The sequence below is a fragment of the Myotis brandtii genome, unplaced genomic scaffold (genome assembly GCF_000412655.1).
Source record: "Myotis brandtii unplaced genomic scaffold, ASM41265v1 scaffold374, whole genome shotgun sequence".
NCBI lineage: Eukaryota > Metazoa > Chordata > Mammalia > Chiroptera > Vespertilionidae > Myotis > Myotis brandtii.
Window position 1 is genome coordinate 2737037 of NW_005364372.1, and position 20043 is coordinate 2757079.

General features: G+C 35.0%; 1 protein-coding gene across 2 annotated transcripts in view; it reads right to left on the reverse strand.

The window, feature by feature from the left end:
* ITGB8 (integrin, beta 8) overlaps positions 1 to 20043 on the reverse strand; it is an 83070-nt gene that overhangs the window by 15155 nt on the left and 47872 nt on the right. For both annotated transcript variants that reach the window (XM_005872303.2, XM_005872302.2), the window contains exons 5-10: positions 19376 to 19541; positions 18646 to 18804; positions 11480 to 11575; positions 7885 to 7974; positions 4286 to 4420; positions 1499 to 1904 (exon numbers count right to left, since the gene is read on the reverse strand). In XM_005872303.2, the coding sequence (XP_005872365.1) occupies positions 1499 to 1904; positions 4286 to 4420; positions 7885 to 7974; positions 11480 to 11575; positions 18646 to 18804; positions 19376 to 19541 (1052 nt within the window). The remainder of the gene's footprint in view (positions 1 to 1498; positions 1905 to 4285; positions 4421 to 7884; positions 7975 to 11479; positions 11576 to 18645; positions 18805 to 19375; positions 19542 to 20043) is intronic.

A 20043-nucleotide genomic window follows, 5' to 3' on the forward strand; every position in this document is an offset into this window, starting at 1 on the left:
GGAGCAGGCCTAAGCCAGCAGGTCGTTATCTCCTGAGGGGTCCCAGACTGCGAGAGGGGCAGGCCGGGCTGAAGGACCCCCCCTCCCCCCCCACCGAGTGCACAAATTTTTGTGCAGCGGGCCTCTAGTATATATATAAAAGGCTAAGTTGACTCGTGATATGATGTGCGATACATATAAAGCTCTTGCTGGCGCCGATCGCCCACATGTGTTTCAATCTGTCAGTGTCAATCATGAATTTGGTTGACACTTCTATTATAGAGAAAGGGTGAATAGTGATATTAAAATATTTCTTCTAATTAATTTCCTTTCAATGTGCATGAATTCGTGCACCAGGCCACTAGTTTTATTATAAACAGAGGCTGGGATTTTCAATGCATTTCAAACTACTGTGGGAAAGGATCTCAGATTCTTTCTCTTCCCTCTCCCAAACAGGATTAGCTCTAAAAAATTAGCAGATAATTACTGCTTTGTTCTAAAGTCATCTATAATCCATTTTACCTATGATAGCAGGGTAAACTGAACACATGTTTAAAATACAAAATATTTTGTGTATGTAATAGAATAAAAAGGCAATATGCCTATGCATACTTATGTGATATAGGGCAAAATTTTAGCTTACACAAAAAATTTATTTTGTATAGCTTTTTTACTTTCCATATGCTTATGACAATGAAATATTTATCAATAATTTAATTATTGTTTACCAAAATGCAAATACTAAAACGGCATTTTATCAATAAGTGGATTTAGCGCACTGTCACGGAAAAATTAATTCATTGAAAAAGAAATGATTTGTATTAATTTTTAACTACTGCAGATTTTCTGGACTCTAACCTCTAGATGGCAGTAAACTGAATTAGCCAGAAAGTACTTAGGTTTCTGTTTTAAAATTTGGTCTGTGGGGGCCTCTGGGACTACTCTTCTAGATTACTAATGAAACCACTATTTTCTTGAAGAATGCTGTCTTTTGACAATTTTGTGTCTGGTATTGTTCCAAAAATAAACTGGAGAGTTTTAAATAACTACAACTTTTCAATATCACCTATAATAATGCATTAAGCATTTTCCAATGAATGAAAAGTGTATTTTTATAGCTCACTATACTCTGAGCAAGCTAGAGGGAGTGACCACTTATGAGAATGAATCAGATCCTCCTAGAAGAATACCCTGATTATAGAAAGCCTGTCAGACATCATCTGTAATTTCCTTTTCTGGCATATATCTTCACAAGGGCAAGGCATACTTGAGAATAACAACTCATTTTTGTTTTTTATTTTTAACTACTTACTGCATACAATTATTTAAGATATAAATATCAGAATCATGTGATAGAAATTTGTTGCCATGCCTTAATTTCATGGACTCTGAAACTTTAAAAATTAAATTCAGATTCAGGGTTAGTAATTATAAAGCTGTGATTTAAAGATACTTTAACATATATGCTAATTTAAGTGACTAGTGAAAACTTCATGTATATTTATATATTTATACTCACCAGCACACAGATTTCCTTGGTGATATGGACAAGAGAAATCATCCTTTTCACAGTATTTTCCATATACTTTTCCAAGCTTAGTTTTATGACACAAACATTTCCCACAAATACAAACTCCTCGACCGCTGCAAAAAGGTTGATCCTTGTGTGACTTGCAACTCTCAGAAGGGACTTGATCTTCATCAAAATGACATTTATCCTCATCACACTGGAAACACTTGGAGTCTAGTAAAGTTTCATCTACACACTTTCTTTTAGGTCCTCTGATTTCATCACATTGACAGCTGCAGTTTCTGTGTATATGAATTTTAGTGGTTTCATTGAAACCAATAGGTTTGATTATTGCATAGCTTTTTCCTCCTGTGACATCACATTTTTTCATTGTAACTGTTACATTGAAAAGAACCTAAATTTGGGGTAGGGGAAGAGAAAAATATATGTTTTGATTATTTTTATTACCTATATCTGTTAATCGTATTTTAATCAACATTCCATCTTACAGAAATTAATATTTATAAATTGCACATGCACTCTTTCATAGATAGATGTAACATCCCTCTTTAATTTTACTTGTTTCCTAATTAATGAACTAGAGAGTTAAAGAATGCATTGACTGCTACTTTCTCTGATTTAGTCAAGGAAAAAATATCCAGGACTCTTACTCTCAGTACTTCAGATATCAATGCATGTTCATACATTTGTCTTAGTGGAGAGGTTAGTCCATAACGAAGAATCTGGGCTGGGAGATATTGGTTCCCTTATGAAACTACAGAATTTCTTTCTCTTGCCAAATTTTTCCTTTTTATCTACTTTTATTTTTTGCACACAATTGGTTTTATGTGTCTATTTATATTTGTTAACCCACCTTATGATCTAAGGTACTTTGACAAATAAGATTATATGGTTTTTTCCATGTTAGACTGAAATCTGTTATAATTTAAAAATAATCTGTACTAGACTTTTTGTTTGGAATAGAGATAAATAGTTATAAAGATAAATATAGGTAGATGGGTATCTATCTATCTATCTATCTATCTATAGATATTTCTATATATCCCAAACAAAAAGCCTAGCACAAATATATATGATACTATGAAATATCTAAATTTAGGCTTATATATTATATATATGCATTAGAAATCAGAATCAGTCTCATAACATTAAAATCAATGCAGTTGGTGCTGTATTTGACAAATTTTTTGTCTTTAAGAATGTTAAGGATTAATAGATATGTGCAATAATATAGTCACTGCCAGTATTAATAATAGAGCAAAATGTAGGGTTTATTTAATTAAGAGGTCATATAACTCTTCCTAAGAGTCAAACTGTTTGTATTGCTTACTGAAAGTGAGGAGAACGAAGGTATGTAGACAAAGAAAAAAAAAAGAAAAATGTAAAAAATAAGGAAAAACAGTTTGCCAAAGCTGTTTTTGAAAGAAGATAACCCTTTCTCAGAAAGTAACAGTGCTATCTTTTGTTAGCATAAAGTTTTCTCTATATTTAATGGAAATCAAATATGTATTTTATAAATTGGCATATAATTTTTTAATGAAAATCCAAAGAATGATTATGGGGGAACCTACAGAACTCGAAACTAGCAATAATTAATTTTAAATATATAACTTGTTGGAACAACTATACTGCCTTCAGATTCTAAATTTACCGAGAGGAAAAAATATATTCACACTAAAGAGAAAGGAAGATTCTCTTTTATTCAATCTTAGGATCTTAGGACTTTCTATCTCTTTGAATAACTCTTACTCTTTTTCTCTATATAATGGCATTAAAATAATTAATAACATCATACAGCATTAGAAATGGAAGCAAAGCGAATTATAAATCTCCTAGTCCAAGCTATTCATTTAAATATGAGGCAACTGATGGCTCAAGAAGTAAATGACTCACTGGAAATCACTTCATCCAAGAATAATTCCCTTCAAAAGCATGTTTTGGTGTGTTTACTCTCTATTGTGCTGGTCACTGGAGAATCTCTATCTCCTCTGGTCCTGTTTCCTGATGCTACCTTAATCTGGGCCTCTCTTTTCTACATTTCATCCTTTCTTAGTTAAATGATGACACTTCTTTTTTATTGTTCTAACAAATTTCCCTACCTCCTCCTAGATCATATGAGTGTACTAGAGGCCCGATGCATGAAAATTCGTGCAAGAGTAGGCCTTCCTTCCCCTGGCTGCCTGCACCGGCTTTCCTCCAGCACCCGGGACCCGGGCTGGCTTCGCCCTGGCCCTGGCTTTGTCAGGAAGGACATCGGAATGATGTCTGGTCTAATTAGCATATTACCCTTTTATTATTATATCACAAAATGAAATAATCACAATAACAAAGTGAAAGATTTTGGAATTCTTAGTCTTTATCAACTGCTCCATAACTCCCATTCTTTTCTGTGGCTTATTCACCTTCAGTTTCACATTTGCTCTGAGAATTTTCAGATTTGAAACCAAAAAAAATATTGTCATCATCATAAGTGCAGACACTAATGTGAGGAGCTGTGATTTCCCAATATTTAATGACTGTTACACCTAGATTTAAAGATACTATCATTGAATAAGTATTTAATATAATATATACTAAACTTGAGAGTTTGAGAGAACAGTCAATGAAGTTAAAACAGTAGGAACTTTGCAAAGAGACAATAAAAGTTACTTTGAAGTCTAAATAAGATCCTTGGGGTCAGAGGTAAGTAAGTTTTCAGGATGTTTTGATTTTCTGTGAGGAAGCATACCAAACAGCTTAGTTTACTTGAAATAGGGAAAACGCGCACCCACATACTTCATCATTGCTCGTTACGTTTCTGCATCCTTCTGTGCCTCGCCTTCTGGTCCCATCTGGACAGATCGCGGTGATGTTTAAATAGATGCCTTTTACCTGGTTTTCCACCTGAACTTTCACTTCTGAAATAAGTTTCTGCAGAGACATCATTTTTAAATTTTATACTATAGCATTATCAAATGTAAGCAACTAACAGTTTTATTGTAATTCTAGATTTAACTTAAGATTCTGTCTCTATTAAAGGATGAATAAAAACATAATTTCCACATAATAACCCAATTATATTTGAAATATGTAAGAAATACTGAAGATTAAACTATCTGCATTTAATTGCTCTATTTTAAATATATTTCCATGCATTTTTTGCATTTTGATAACTTCAAAGATAAATCTTACTCAGCCTGTTACAAAAATAATCATTTAATCCAATAATATTTATATTATGTAATAAAATTTAAATAAAACATTGAGAACACATACCATCAAAGAGGGTAAATCTTGACAGCTTAAAATCTGAAACATGCTTCTGACCTTTACAACTGTTCAAGAAACATTTCAGTTTCAAATACTTGAGATTATCATGAGGGCTAAAATGCCTTATTAATACAAAATTGAAAGGAAATTTTTGGGAGGCAATTTCTATACAATAGGCAAAAGAATTACCTTCCCAATATGGTCCTATATTAGTAAGTTCTCCATGAATGGCCTAGGATTTTTGCCAAGTTCCTGAGGCTTGCTTGTGCCAATCAAATCTGTTCCAATTCCTAATACTGAACTAGATCCCCTTACTGAGCAGAAAAACCATCCACTTATTTGTGCAAACTTTGAAAAATCATTTATGTAATGCCATTTATGTAAATGTATCAAGCACACACTAATTTCTTCCATTACAATCTCTGAGTTCCAAAAATTCTAACTACATTAAATATATACTATAGATCTGTATGTATTTTCATTTTATAAAACTAAGAGTCTACACATGCTAAAAACCTTAACATATACTTGTAAACAAAAGGAAGGAAAAAGATGACGTATAGACCTAAGGAAAGAGAGTGAGTGGATGGATATGAAGAAAATAAAATAATTTCTACTGTCTTCTAATTCTTTTACTTGAGTAATTTTTCTTCAATTGTATAATCAATAAAAACATGTATACTAATTACAATTAATCATGGAATTATGGTAGTAACTCTTTAAAACAAGATACTTCCTCAAATTAGTAAATTTTATTTTGGGTTAGGTAAGACTATATTAGCCACATTTTTTATCTCCCAAAGAGCTCATTCATTATAATCACTTAATTGAACAATTTTGGCAAACCAAAACTTTTAATGGTATACAAATAGGGTTGATATGGTGATGATTTGAGAGGTCAGAAGGAAATTCCTCATATTCTGAGTGCCCTTCTGAAATTCTGCGTATCTTATAACCTTGAACTAGTTATACCAATGTTTTCAAGCAGGGTGTTGAAGACAAATATCTAAAGTGTTGATCACTTTTGGCATTTAGAAGTTAAGCTCCAGACACAGGCTTAAGCTTCACTTTTAATGACTAAAAGGTACAGAGGTAGAATCTATTTTTTGTAATGTATAATTGTTTTATTCAATATATTTTCCCTTAATTTCAGCTAAATTACTATTGTTTTTAGAGTTATGATTTTTATGTCATTTTAATTCTACTGGTGGTGTTGATGTAAAAGATAAAAAAAGTAAAATGTAATTACATTCACCATGTACTAAATGTGTATGTACTTTTATAAAATTCTTAAAAATGAAGTGCAAAAAGTGAAAGGTTAGAATGAAAATATTTTTATTCTTTTTTCCATCAATGAATTGTGAGTTGTTTCTGTTGGACTGTGAAAACAAAATGAAATTTCAGAAGAATTTTGAAAATATAGATATATAAAACAATAACAGAATTTCAACTTAAGGAGATTACTTAGCCAGAGTAAGTTTTTGTTAGATTTACTAGTATTTTTCATTGTTTAAGGTTAATCAGAACTGCAATTAGCTTAAGGCTTCACATACATACCCTAGGCAAATAAGAAACCTAAAACCAAATGCTGCTGTTTCCATTTCATTGGTGCAGCCTGATACCAAGGCAAGTCTGTCAATTTATATTAGTTGTTTGAGGTAATAAGTGGGTTCATATTATAAAAACTAGGGTGGCTTCTAATACTGTGAACTCCTTCCTTATTTTGATTATTCTTGAGAACAAACTATGGATGGGAATGAATTGTACACACAGTTGATTTTCTTTGATAAGAAGCTCCGCCAGTCCTAATGTTCGTTTGTAACAGTGAGAAAGAAATAGAATTAAAAATACACTTCCTTACTTCATTCAATGTATTTTCAGATATACAAACAGCTTTTTGGTAAAAAAAAAAAAATCTCACAGGATTTATTTTCCTTTAAAAACTTTTTTCACAAGATTAATTTTTCTTTTTTTAAAAAAGGAAGTTTAAACAAGTCCTTCATTTTCTATCCTGTGTCTACTTTCTGTCTTTCCCATCTGTACCCAAGTTGAAGGCAGATGTTGCATGGAGAAAATGAGTAGAGAAGCCTGGGATTTCTCACAATGCTTGGGCTACTATTTCTGCTATTCAACTCTACTGTGTCAGAAAGGGAATCAGAGAAATTTGGGAAGTGAGACTTTATTAGTTGTCCATGAATTTAAGGTATAATCAAGCATGTCTTTGGACGCTATGTAAAATTAAAACAAAAGAACACAAAACAAAATGGGTGGCATCACTTGGGGTCTGGGGTTAAGGAAGACCTGGATTCTATTCCTGCTTCTTCTGCTTGTTAGTTGTCTGACCTTTGCTTAGCTTCTTTGGGGGTCTACAAATGCGTAATGGGAATACTAATCCCTGCCTTATATGTCAGGTGTGCAGATTAAATGAGGTCACATGTGGAAAGTAACAGGTTCTTAGTGGAATTAAAGTAACAGTCACTATTATAACAACATCCTAACAGAAAATTCTTTACAGGAATGACAAAGGTTGAAAGAGCAGATGTTTCTTTATATCTTGGCATTTGGCATTTACTCTTCACAGCCTGGGGACAGCATACAACATTCAATAAAATAGAATATCTCTTAAGGTGATTCTTTTGCTCAAACTAGTTTTATAAGACTGCTAAAATAACTGATTGGACAATCAAGTGATTGATCTAGGAAACCCTCTTAGTAATCTCTATATCCCAAGTTTTCATTTTATCCGACAGGTTGCCACTTTAAATACCAGTATGGATTTTTTACTTTATCTTTATGATATAGGAAGTTGTGAAATATCTTGGTAATAAAGTGTGTTCTATAGTCCTGATTTGCTGACTCACTGAATGTTTGATTTGGAAAGAAATTTAGATTTCCTGCAGCCCAACCTGGATTTATTGTCAGTGAGACACACTGAGGCACATAAGGCTGAAGTGACTTTCCCCCAAGGTTCCATGGCTCGTCAGTGGGAGAGCCAGGACTGAATTAGGTTCTCAATTCTAAATGTAATGTTCTTCCTACCACGGCTTTCAAGATGATATGGCACTAGTTTGTACCTTGTCATAGAAACTGGGGTTAAAAATTATTTGGAATATATATGTACATACCTGATAGGCTTCTACTACCAAATTATTAAGGTTTGCAGCCTTGGATTCTATTTCACCAGCAATGGTACCAGGCAAGAGGGGTAGAAGGTCCTAGAACATATACCAATAAAATTTATTAATGGCAATTAATAAATGGTTTAGCAATGGTTTAGCAGTCAACAAGTATAAAAATTCTTGTAGTTACCAGTGAGCAGTGACATTACATGAGTCAAAAAATATGATAAAAGAAAATGGTGTGTATATGTGTATATGCAAGAGTGTGTATGCATGTACAAATTACATGCTGACCTAAAACCCAATCAAAGTACAGGCCAGCATTTCTCAAAGTATATTCCATGGAACATAGTATCAAGAGATTTTAAACATGAAAGGGTCCTAAGAGAAAGTAAGTTTGCCAAGTTCTACACATGGTTTCTTTCACTTAGAGACTCAAAATGTACATTTGCAAATTAAAGGTTCAGAGAAGTCCTGCAATTCAGAAATGATTTAGCATTATTTAGTGCAGCATTTCCTACCATTTCTTTTAAAAAATATATATTTTTTGATTTAAGAGAGGAATGGAGAGGGAGAGAGAGAAACAGAAATATCAATGATGAGAAAAAAATCACCGATCAGCTGCCTTTACATGCCCCCTTCAGGGGATCAAGCCCTCAACCCGGGCATGTGCCCTGACCAGGAATCGAACTGTGACCTTCTGATTCATAGGTTGACATTCAACCTCTGAGCCACACCAGCTGGGCTCCCACCATTTCTTTAATTACAAAATTCTTTTGTTATGTAACATATATAAACATTTTGTAGAATGTTTCATGGAATGAACTTTATCACGTGTTGGCCCAGACTGGAGAAAAAAATAATAGTTACAAGTGGAAGCTTCATGTGGTAGGTGTTCTTGATGGATCTTTTTAATTACTGAATAATTATGGAGAAGACTCTAGGTCAGCCGTGGGCAAACTACGGCCCGCGGGCCGGATCCGGCCCGTTTGAAATGAATAAAACTAAAAAAAAAAGACTGTACCCTTTTATGTAATGATGTTTACTTTGAATTTATATTAGTTCACACAAACACTCCATCCATGCTTTTGTTCCGGCCCTCCGGTCCAGTTTAAGAACCCATTGTGGCCCTTGAGTCAAAAAGTTTGCCCACCCCTGCTCTAGGTATTCCTGGTGAGAAAGCAAAGCCTTAAGGGTTTATCTGAATTATAGATAAAATAAGAACATAGAAGAAACCAGTCTGATTAGAGTGAAGGATGCATAACTAACCTACAAGGAATCAGATTATGGAAAGTCTTGAAATCCATTTATACACTAATTTTTGTCATTCATAAGTATTAAGTTCCTGCTTTATGCCAGCCACTACGTAGACACTAACAACTTGGAATTGTAGGTAATAGGGAAAATGTATTACCTGTACATTTTTAAAATCCATTTGTAAAACCTTTGTTGAGCACCTATTGTGTACCACTTTGGAAACGCTAAATTGCTAGGCCACTTACTTTCCATTCTTAAGGATCCCACTGGTACATAAATAACAACTTCACAAAACAATGTCCACATGAAGCAAAAGAAGGAATGCACAGACCCTAATGGGAGGGATATCCAGGAAGCATTTGAGGGTTGCGGAAGGTTGTCAGGGACTGCTTCCTGGAGGAGGTGACACATGAACTGTGTCTTAAAGGATGAGTAAGATTTAGTCAAGTAACAAGGGAGAAGGGCTTCCAGGCATGGTGGGTGCATGGCAAGAACATTGGCACAAATGACAGATAGAGCTTGGTGAATGGTGTGCACAGGAAAATTAGAAGCATGGCTGGAGGGACAGATGTAAGACAAAAATAGTAGGGGATGAGTCCAGAGAGGCAAGCAGGGACCAGATGGTCTCTTATGCTACATTAAAGAATTGTTCCTTTATATCAGAGGGAATCCTGAGAATATTTTACCTTAGGGAGCACTTTGGTCACACTTGTGATTTAAATAAATATAATTTGTGTTCCCTCATCTTTACAATTGGGCATATTATTTATATTACCCTCATTATTAAGAGTTGTTAAGAATATTAAATGAATTAATAAACTTGGTGCCTGACAATAAGAAGTATTCAATAAATGGAAGCTGTTACTGTCATTAATAAAGTGGTTTGGGCATTGGATTTGGGCAAGAGTCCTACTTCTGTGGATGTTAATGGTTGTTACATTAAAAGGGGGGTCAGGTATATACATTTGGGAAAATAGTGAATTAAATGAAGTTTCACTATAGATTTCTAAGGAAAGAAGTATGATTAAAGTAGTGCTTTCAGATGGTCAATATGATAAGTAGCCAAGTATTATGGAAGCAAACGGAGGGACACCAGCTTCAGGCAAATGGAAATGGGTTCAAGTATATATTGAAGACAAATTAAAATGTAGTTTATCTGAAGTATTAAAAAAATAAGTAAAAGGCATCAAGAGTAAGGAAGCACAAGGATGACAAAGGAGATGAAGGAAATCCAAGAACAGACATGTGCAATGAAAATTAGGGTGTAACAGCATCATAGAAATGAAGAAAAAAAAGGGTTTCTTGGAAGAAAGAATCTAAGACTGCAAAAAGCAAGCTATAGTAGGGTACAGAAGAATAGTGTTGGTGGAGGGAGATGATGGTTCCGTGATGCTGCCAGAATGACATAGCTGCCAAATGTCTATTCTGCTTGTGGGTCTCTCCTAGCCAGAAGGATTCTGGACAAGAATATTTTTATGTGGGAAGGCTCTGGCTGGTCAGCCACTTCCATGGCTCCTCTTGTTCTTTTTTTTTTTTTTTTGGATGACCTTGACCAAATCTAGGTAAGCTGTTGCTATTGACAAGCTGATATTCCCCAACATAATCCTATATAATAAAAGCCTAATATGCTAAGTGTCCCGTCGTCTGGTTGGCCGTTCAACCAATCAAAGTATAATATGCTAATGATATCCTAAGGCTGCTCAACTGCTCGCTGTGATGTGCACTGACCACCAGGGGACAGATGCTCTGATTGGTAGGTTAGCTTGCTGCTGGGGTCCAGTAGATCGGGACTGAGTGAGACGGGCCGGACATGCCCTGGAGCCCTCCCACAGTCCCTCCCCGGCTGGCCAACCTCCCACATCTCTCCCTGGCCCTGATCATGCACCAGTGGGGGCCGTTGGCCTAGCCTGTGCCCTCTTGCAATCTGGGACCCCTCAGGGGATGTCGGGGAGCCGGTTTTGGCCTGATCCCGCAGGCCAGGCCAACAGACCCCACTGGTGCATGAATTCGTGCACTGGGCCTCTAGTCTGTTATAAAGAACTAGCACATAAGCAGGACTCTAGATGTAAAAGGTGTAGTTGGAGTGTGAACTATTTTTACATTATTGTCACAGTTAGTACCACACTAAGTATCCGTGCCCACACTTGATGCTAGCTGCTATCGAGAAAATATATACTTCATGCTAACTTAAGACACTGTGTAGTATACATTAGTTAATACAGTATTCAATTTAGATTATACAAAGTACAGTAACTCTATAATTTTTACCTGGGGTTTGAAGAAGTATTCTAGTTTCAACTACCAAAGCAAACATTTTAATTTTTGTATTTGGGAATGAACATACCTTATACCAATGGAACTGTTTTCCTTGAACTGCAAAGATGACATTAATGTTGTTTTCTATTAACTTTTCTGAGAGTTGGCCTAGCGAGGGATGTTCCTGTTAATGGACAATGAAATAAAGAAGGGAGTGAACTTTAGTAGCTTGATCCCACACATATCCAAACATTTCTTAGGAGGGAAACCACATGACTGACATAAAAACGTGTTTTGTTGGGAAGGGTTATGGTTTTACTGGAGACATTTAAATTGTTTAAGGAAATAAGATCAACATCAATGTATTAAAGAATATTTTATAGACAAAAGCTCCATGAAAGCTTATAGCATTTATCTAATGAAAAGGGATGAATTCAACATAGTACACAAAGTATTAAGTGCCTCTTTAGATTAACATTGTGATCAAAGTGATATAACTGAAAGATAATTTAATACTCAGACAGATATATTAGTGACAATCACATTCTGAAGCAAAATTCAATAAAAAGTGTTTAAATGCAAATATGTGCATATGCATACACATATATACACACATACATATTAGTATATATATATTTGATATATATGATATAGTACAAACTCTGCTTAAAAGCAGAAAACCCTGTACTCAAATTCCAAGTTGTCACTTTATGATAAAAGTTCTATCTCAGGTCCATCCTCTCTAACATGTGAATGGTATCTGATTCCATTATTGCTGGCAAGATGAAAAAGATAACAATAGTATGTGAACTATTTAGTGCAGCTTCTTTCATAGAGTAGGTACTCAAACTAATAGCAATTATCATTATTTTACTTCCCTCTATAGTTTACAGATCTCTCAACGTATTATTCTACTTAACCTTTTTGTCATATATATATTATAAATATGTTTTACTTTGATAAATAAAACTTACATAGAGCCAACTGTGACATTCTTTGTAGTAGTGAGAAAGCTTGGGATGAGTAGAAGGGGAATAAAATTTATTTTAGTATATATGAGAAATCTGACAATTTCCCTTTCATGGAAATTGGTACATCTAGTGATATTGTTAGATATTGTAGTTGATATTTTTTCTTTCTGTAAATGCTCTTCTAGAAATTAAACTCATAATCTCAAATAACAACTTCATACCACACACCTCTCAGAGAGGTGATGTCAAACTTTACCTGCAGTGGTCCCCAGTGCAAAGTTACATTAGCCACAGATCATGTGACTGAGCCTAATTAGTATCATGTGGCTCAAGTTCAAATTACTATGTAGTTTTTATTCCCCCTTTTAGCCTCCAATTCTAATTGTGTTTGTTTAAGGGAAACTTTTGTTAAACCATCTTGGTTAACATTTCTGTATTTTGGCAAATAAGTGAAATTAGTAAAAAACTAATTTTATTAATTTTGCTTATAGTCTAAGTTCTGTGACCCATATATTAAATGTATATACAAAGACATAGAAGATAGCCTTGTGCTTAAAATACTATCACTAACATGAGTAACTGCTATGATCTGAATATTTGTGTCTCCCTCCCCAAATTCATGTCTTGAAATCCTAACCCTCAAGGTGATGGTATTAGGAGGAGGGCCTTTGGGATATGATTATGTCATGAAGGTGGAGCCCTCATGAATGGATTAGTTCCTTTATAAAAGAGGGCCAGTAGGAAAAGCTCCCTTGCCCTTTTCACCATGTGAGGTTACAGCTAGAAGTGTCGCCTATGAAACAGATAGTAGACTCTCAGGAGACTCTGAATCTGCCAGTGCCTTGTTCCTGGACTACCCACTCCCCAGAACTGTAACATTTATGTTGTTAGTAAGCCCCCCAGTTTATGGGTTTTTTTTACAGCAGTCCAAATGGACTAAGATAATAATCATAAAAAATATGCTTTTTTTGGTATATAATTTATAATTGCTGTGGTAGAAGCAAATCAAATTTTCATGAACTGCATTTAAATGTGATATGAAGCCAATTCATGAAGAAGTTGAAAAAGTATTAGCACATGGATTTCCATAAGAAAAATTTTGCCCAGAGCAATTCGTAAAATATAAGTTGAAAGTAATGGAAAAATAATTCCTCAAATATAAATTCTACCAGATAAATTCTTATTCCTTGTTCCTAATAATATATACACTCTTAAAATAAATGCATGACAGTTTGCATAATGCTAGTAAATTAAAGAGAACAAGTAAAGGAAAGGCAAGTCTAGCTGTATTGGGAGTATTTCTAAATGGCAGCAACTACTTTTCAAATATTTTTGCTTTGACAAAAAAAATAATAACAATTTTCCAAGCATTCCCCCTTCTTAATTTTTAAAACCATTCATATTTTAAGGAAAATTAAATCCATATGTTTTTAAACTAGCTTATACTAAACTCACAGTCCAAGATATAAGCAGCTTTTGAAGCCTTCTTAATCTCTTTCCCCTTCCAAAAACAAGAAGTCATGTTGACCAAAAGTACACAAAATTTAAATCTAGAAAGTTCTAGTTTGGTCAAAAGCTCATTAAAAAAAAAAAGGTCAGCTGGACTTTTAAGCTTAAAAGAACACATTTATTTTGAACCCTAAAAATAAATCTATTTTAAAAGAAAATTCCAAGTACCTTGATGCAGGTTTGTTAAAATTACAAATGTTTAACAGATGTTTAAATAAACCACTGTTGACAGGAGAGTTGTGGATTAATGGCCATCGTTGAAACCCCTTCCCCTTTCCTCCATGAAGCACATTATCTTTTAAGTATTTTATCTTTTATGTCTAGTATTTCACTAGCAGGAACACTCCCTCTCAGCCAGCTGTTGTGGTGACGTCACTGCTCCTCTTTAACTCCCCCTTTGTCTAACCCATCACACATTGTTTCTCTAAACTCTGAAAATAATTAATAGTGATAACAGGCATTCCTGGAAGAAGGGAAAGCAGTGTGCCAAGACAGCTGCAATGTAATTAAGGGCAAAAGGATTCTTTCACATTTTTCTTCTTCACCAACACCTTCACTGTGACTTGTGGGAAATGACTTTAAAATGTCAGAGGGAAGAGGAGGTAAGAAAGATGTGTTGAAAGCAATTTTGGTTAAAGAGATAACTGTGTCGTGATGTATGGGAGAATTTCTTAAATATATTTTTATTGATTTCAGAGAGGAAAGGAGAGGGAGAGAGAGACAGAAACATCAATGATGAGAGGCCTCCTCCTGGCCACCCCCTACTAGGGATCGAGCCCACAACCCAGGCATGTGCCCTGACAGGAAATTGAACCATGACCTCCTGATTCATAGATTGATGCTCAGCCACTGAGCCATGCTGGCCAGGCTATGGGAGGATTTTAATATGTGCATGTGTAGTGGCAAAAAAAGAAAAAGAAAAAAAACTGTTTAAGATTCTCTTCATAAAAGTGAGAATCATAAAAACATTTTGTAAAATAATATAGGATTTGTAGTATTGAATATCATGATATCCCCCTCCCCCAAGCCCCAATGCCCTCGTTAAAGTTCTCAATCACCTGGACTATTTTTTACAGTTTACCTTTTTGGAGGAAAGAGACAAATAATATGAAAGCAATCTTACAACAGAGATTTATTTGGAGATGAAGACTTTACATTATGTGTCTTCAGCCTATTTTCTATGTACATGTCTACACAGTAAAATTCATAGACCAGGGTTTCTCATCAGTGACACTATCGACATTCACGAGCCAGGTGTTGTGTTTGGTTGGAGGTCTGTCCTGTGTGGTGGAGGAGATTTAGCAACATCTGTGGCCTCTATTTACTAGATGCTAATTCCGCCCACCTCTCCCAGTTGTAACAGGCAAAATGTCTCTGGACATTGAGATGTCCTCTGGTGGACAAAATTGCTCCAGTTGAGAACCATACCATGAGCAGGATCTCTGAAAACAGACAATTTGGAACCTCAACTCCTGCTTCTGCAATTACTAGCTATGTAACACTGGCTAGCTGTCTTAACCTCTCTGTGATTCAGTTTCCTTATGTATAAAAGAGGTATAAATACTCATATCTACTTCTCAGAGTTATGATGGAAATTAAACGTGTTACCATGTGTAAAGGCTTTTACTTACCATTCTCTAATTATTAAGCTTGCATTAGCGGTCAGTAGCAGCTCATGTCCTGATGTCACACTGCTTGGCATTTACCATAGGCAATACTGATTAGGGCTGGGCTGTCTGACCACAAGCAAGTTCCTGATCCTTTTACTGTTTCCATTTTCCTATTTATAAAATGGAGGTGATAGCAATATCTGAACCTCACTGAGTTGTTGGGTGGTGGTGTGTAAATGTAAGGGACAAACACCACACAACGACTGCCTAATAAAAAACAGCCTTCACTCAAAAACTTAATGAAACACATTTTGATGCCATTACTAAAGGCTAGATATTGGGCTCTTGGGTATGCTTTGTTTGACTTGTCTGATTTATGTACCCTTGGAAACTGGCCCCTGAAGCGTTTGAGTTTGTGGCTCCTGCCTGACCCAGTATCAATTGTAATCATGATGTCTTAGTTACTGAAGTGAGGGACATGGACTAATAATTTTTGTATGCTTGTCAATCAATGAGAGTGGTAATAAAATGGTTTGTGCTTAAATGTGAACTGAAACATAATTTAATTGGAACACTGCAATTCATAAATATTTTCATCAAATTTTGTTTTCATTGTGTCACTGAGGCAAACCATTATTTTTTTCTCATTACCAGAGCCATTATAAAAGCAGTGCTAGTGTAAGCCTGGCCCATTTTATTCTGTGTGCAACTTTTGCTTTCAATTTAAAAGAAAAAATAAACTAGATATTTTTTGCAGAGATCATTTCCTGGTTACTTACTGCTAGTATGAGAAGCATTCAAAATTAGGTCTGTTCTGAAGTTACTGAAGTCATTATTCTCACGACATTTACGATTTAAAGCAGATAGTTCAGAGAGCAATCAGCTGATAACAGACATGTTGTTAGTTTTAAAAGTTGTAACAATATTTAAAAAAACCTACTGCACATGGACTTACTAGTAAAACTCTTTTGGGGCATTCTACCCAGGGACAGTTCCTTTACTTTCCTGATTGTTCATGTTCATAACGCCCAAAAGTGCTAACACTGTAAACTGATCTTATCTCTCTACTTAATTTAAAAAGTTACATTTTTATGCAATGTTAAGTAGAGATAAATAAAATAGGAATCATGAAGTAAGGTGAACATTTTTATTATATACTTTAGTTTGGCCATATTAGAAATACTGTTCTTATTATTATTCTGAGACTAAATAGATTATACAAATTCCTGTTGTCATAAAAGCCCTAATACTTTGTAAAATTCCACCAGAGTTATAATTTATTTCCACAAGGTTATATGGCATGGCATATGTCTAAAATTATGAGGACATTTCCTTGCCTTAAGGAATCCTTCCTAGATGAGCAACAGCACCCTCTAAAATGCAATTATGGAGAGATGACTTCAGTGACTTGGCAAGACTTCAAAAGAATAATGCATGGCAATTTGAGAATAATGTGATCATTGTTTTTATTTTTAAGAAAAGCTTCTCCTTGTTTCACAATAGAATAATTCCTCTTGTCTTTTCCACTCCCAAGAAAATAAATTGAAATTCCATCTCAGATTAAAAGAGGTTAACTAGAAGAAAGGAAAGATAAGAAATGACTAAATTGAAATGGATGGGTCAACCAAAGTGAAATGTGGCTGAGTAGAAGAGAATTACCAAAGGGAAAGACAGCTGAAATAACTCCAAACCCTACATTTTTAAATTCAAATTCTAGTTAACTTTTAAAATCTTTAAAATTTGAGGCTGCCTTCAAGAGACTAAACCAACCAAGGGTTGAACCTGTTTTATGCCGTAGTACAATTGCTCCTCTAGACTTTCAATAAGTCTGGTAGGGTGTTCCACATTAACTAAATTTAAACAATTTAAATTTTACTCATGGGAACCACACACTTTCCAGCATAATTTATATGCTTTAAATATTGCAGTTTCCAAACTGAGCAGGAGGTGTCTTGGAGTACTGCAGTACACTCACCAGGGTGCCTCGAAATGTCTTACGTTTTTAAGGGAAACACAGTGATACTTGGCATCTCTCAGGTACCTGGGTGTAGTTCACAGTTTTGAGACTATCTTTGGCTTGGTTCCTTTAGAAGACATGTGTCTTTGCAAAGCTGGGCAGAATGAAAATCAGTATGAAACAGGAAATGAGGGCGGCCATGTCCAATCTGATTCCAAGGCTTGGAAGTTCCCATTAGTAACTGATTTACTAAGAATGACACAAATATATGTATATGAGTTTCCTAATGTGTATTATATTTTAACTGACTGCTAAGTTTTTAGGACATAAATAGTTAAGGTTTTTGGACTTGACTACTTAAAAAACAGAATGGTCAGGTTTTTGTTTGGTTTGGTTTGGTTTTTGTTTTGGCTTAATGGCACCAGGGGGAAAATTACTGAGACACTAGAGTACAAAGATCTGAGAAAGTTTGGAAGTTTCTGTTCTAATATTTGTATGAATGTATAAATATGTGTCAATGTCAGAAATAAATGATGCTTTATGCAGTTGATTTTCTACATGTAGCATAAATAATGCTGGGAAAGATATGATACTAGGAGAGTATATGTAAATATGTGACTCAGAGCTAAAACACCCTCAGGAAGCAATCCAGATATTTGCTGATTAAAAAGAAAAGTCCCTAAATATAGATAAACTTCATAGGGCAGGAGTGAGATACAGAATATTGAAAGCTGGCCTTATTTTACTCCCCCCTGCCCCCCTGGCCCCCAGCTCCACCTGTTATATTGTGAGGCTTCCTCAGGCCAAAGACACTTTTCTTACCAATCCTTCATATGTTTTTAGATACTAACCCCGAAGAACTAGTTTATTTATATAAAGCAAAGGTATACATGTAAACATATATATATTTTAGGGTCCTTCAATTGCATGAAAAGTAAGCTCTTCTATCACTTTTGTTTTCGTAAATATAGTGCTTTGTAGCACATCAGAAAGTCAGCTGCTAGATGTTGTCAAAGGATTTTAGCTTTATATTTCATTGACCAGCATTTATAGATTTCATTGTTCCAGAACTTCTCTCTCATGGCTTATCCTGACTATGTGTGATGCTCCTTGAGGTAATTTCTTGGTACAGAAATAGCTGAATTGCCCACTTAAACTTATGCTTCAACCAATAGTCATAACTACTAAGAGGCTACAGCTACATTACCATGCTTGTTGATCTGACATAGACGTTGTTTTTCAGATGGCAGTTTCCATCATTTGGCACCACTATGCCTGCCAATTTGCTATCAAGAGCAAGATGAGATGTCTGATCAGTCATCACCAGCAGCAATCTTTTAGCTTCTTTTCGCCATCCAATATGACTCTTAAAAGAAACATGTAATTAGACCTTGTACAATTACATAGATTTGTACTGTGGTCTTTCTCTCAAGTAAACAATAAGATCACATGCACAGACATCAAGTCAGGTGGAAGGATGTTCATAAATACAATGCTGTCTCATAAATAGAATTAACTTTTATTTCCATATTCTCTATTTTATTACAGCCACTTGACCACAATAGCTCTTGGCTAGAGATTTCTGTGATCCCCAGTGAAGACAAGCCAGGTATAAGAAGTGCAGATCACCCAACGTGATGTGAGTAGGACAGCTGGTGCTTCCTGAGGGTGAGTGGAAAGTGCAACCCTTTTGGAAAGGATTTTCCAAGTACATAAGTTAGTCTTTCCCTTTTATCTTTTCCTATTTATAACCCACTCCAAATTTAGCTCCTCAGTCCTAAACATAGACCAAAATGAGTAACATTGCTGATGAATAAGAGATATAGGTATTCTTCTATGCTATGTTTTCAGTCCATAAATCAAAAAGAAAATGAAAATCCTAAATTCTTGGGGAGTTTTGCATTTGCACAAACACTCAACGGTGTGAAACTTCTTACCTCACAGACAGCTGCCTGAAGCATAGCATCAAAACCTCCTTCAGGTGTATCGATATTTCCAGAGATCTTCTGTCTATGTACCGCTTTTTCAAACTCAGTGATGTTCTCTGTCAAAGATAGTACATGGATGTATCCATGGGGAGGCATACAGTCTAAATTGTAGTCGCTGTGTGGGTAAAGAAGAAATGAAAATTCTATTTTGCTATGCTTCCTTCAAAGATCCAAAATATTACTCACAGTAAAATTATGTGGTTGGTGTGAGAAGGTAATAGTTGTTTTTTTGTTTGTTTTGCCAAGGAAATTTTATTAGATAAAAACTGTACTTTATAAAGTCAAAGGACAGTTCAATATCGGTATTTCTTTGCAAGTAGGAAATAGGAATATAATAACTTGGTGTTAAAAAAATAAAGAACATTAAACATATTTCTTATATAATACTAGTGGGCCAGTGCATGAATTCATGCACATTGAAAGGAGATTAATTAGAAGAAATATTTTAACATCGTGATTTGCCCTTTCTCTGTAATAGAATATATATAGAATAAACTTGCTTAATTAGATCTGCTTTCTGATGTAGCTAAACTTTTTCCAGCCCAGTAAAGCACCCCAACTTCATTTTCAGGTAATTGTCAGCAACACAGCAGTAAATATCAACACAAAGCAGATTA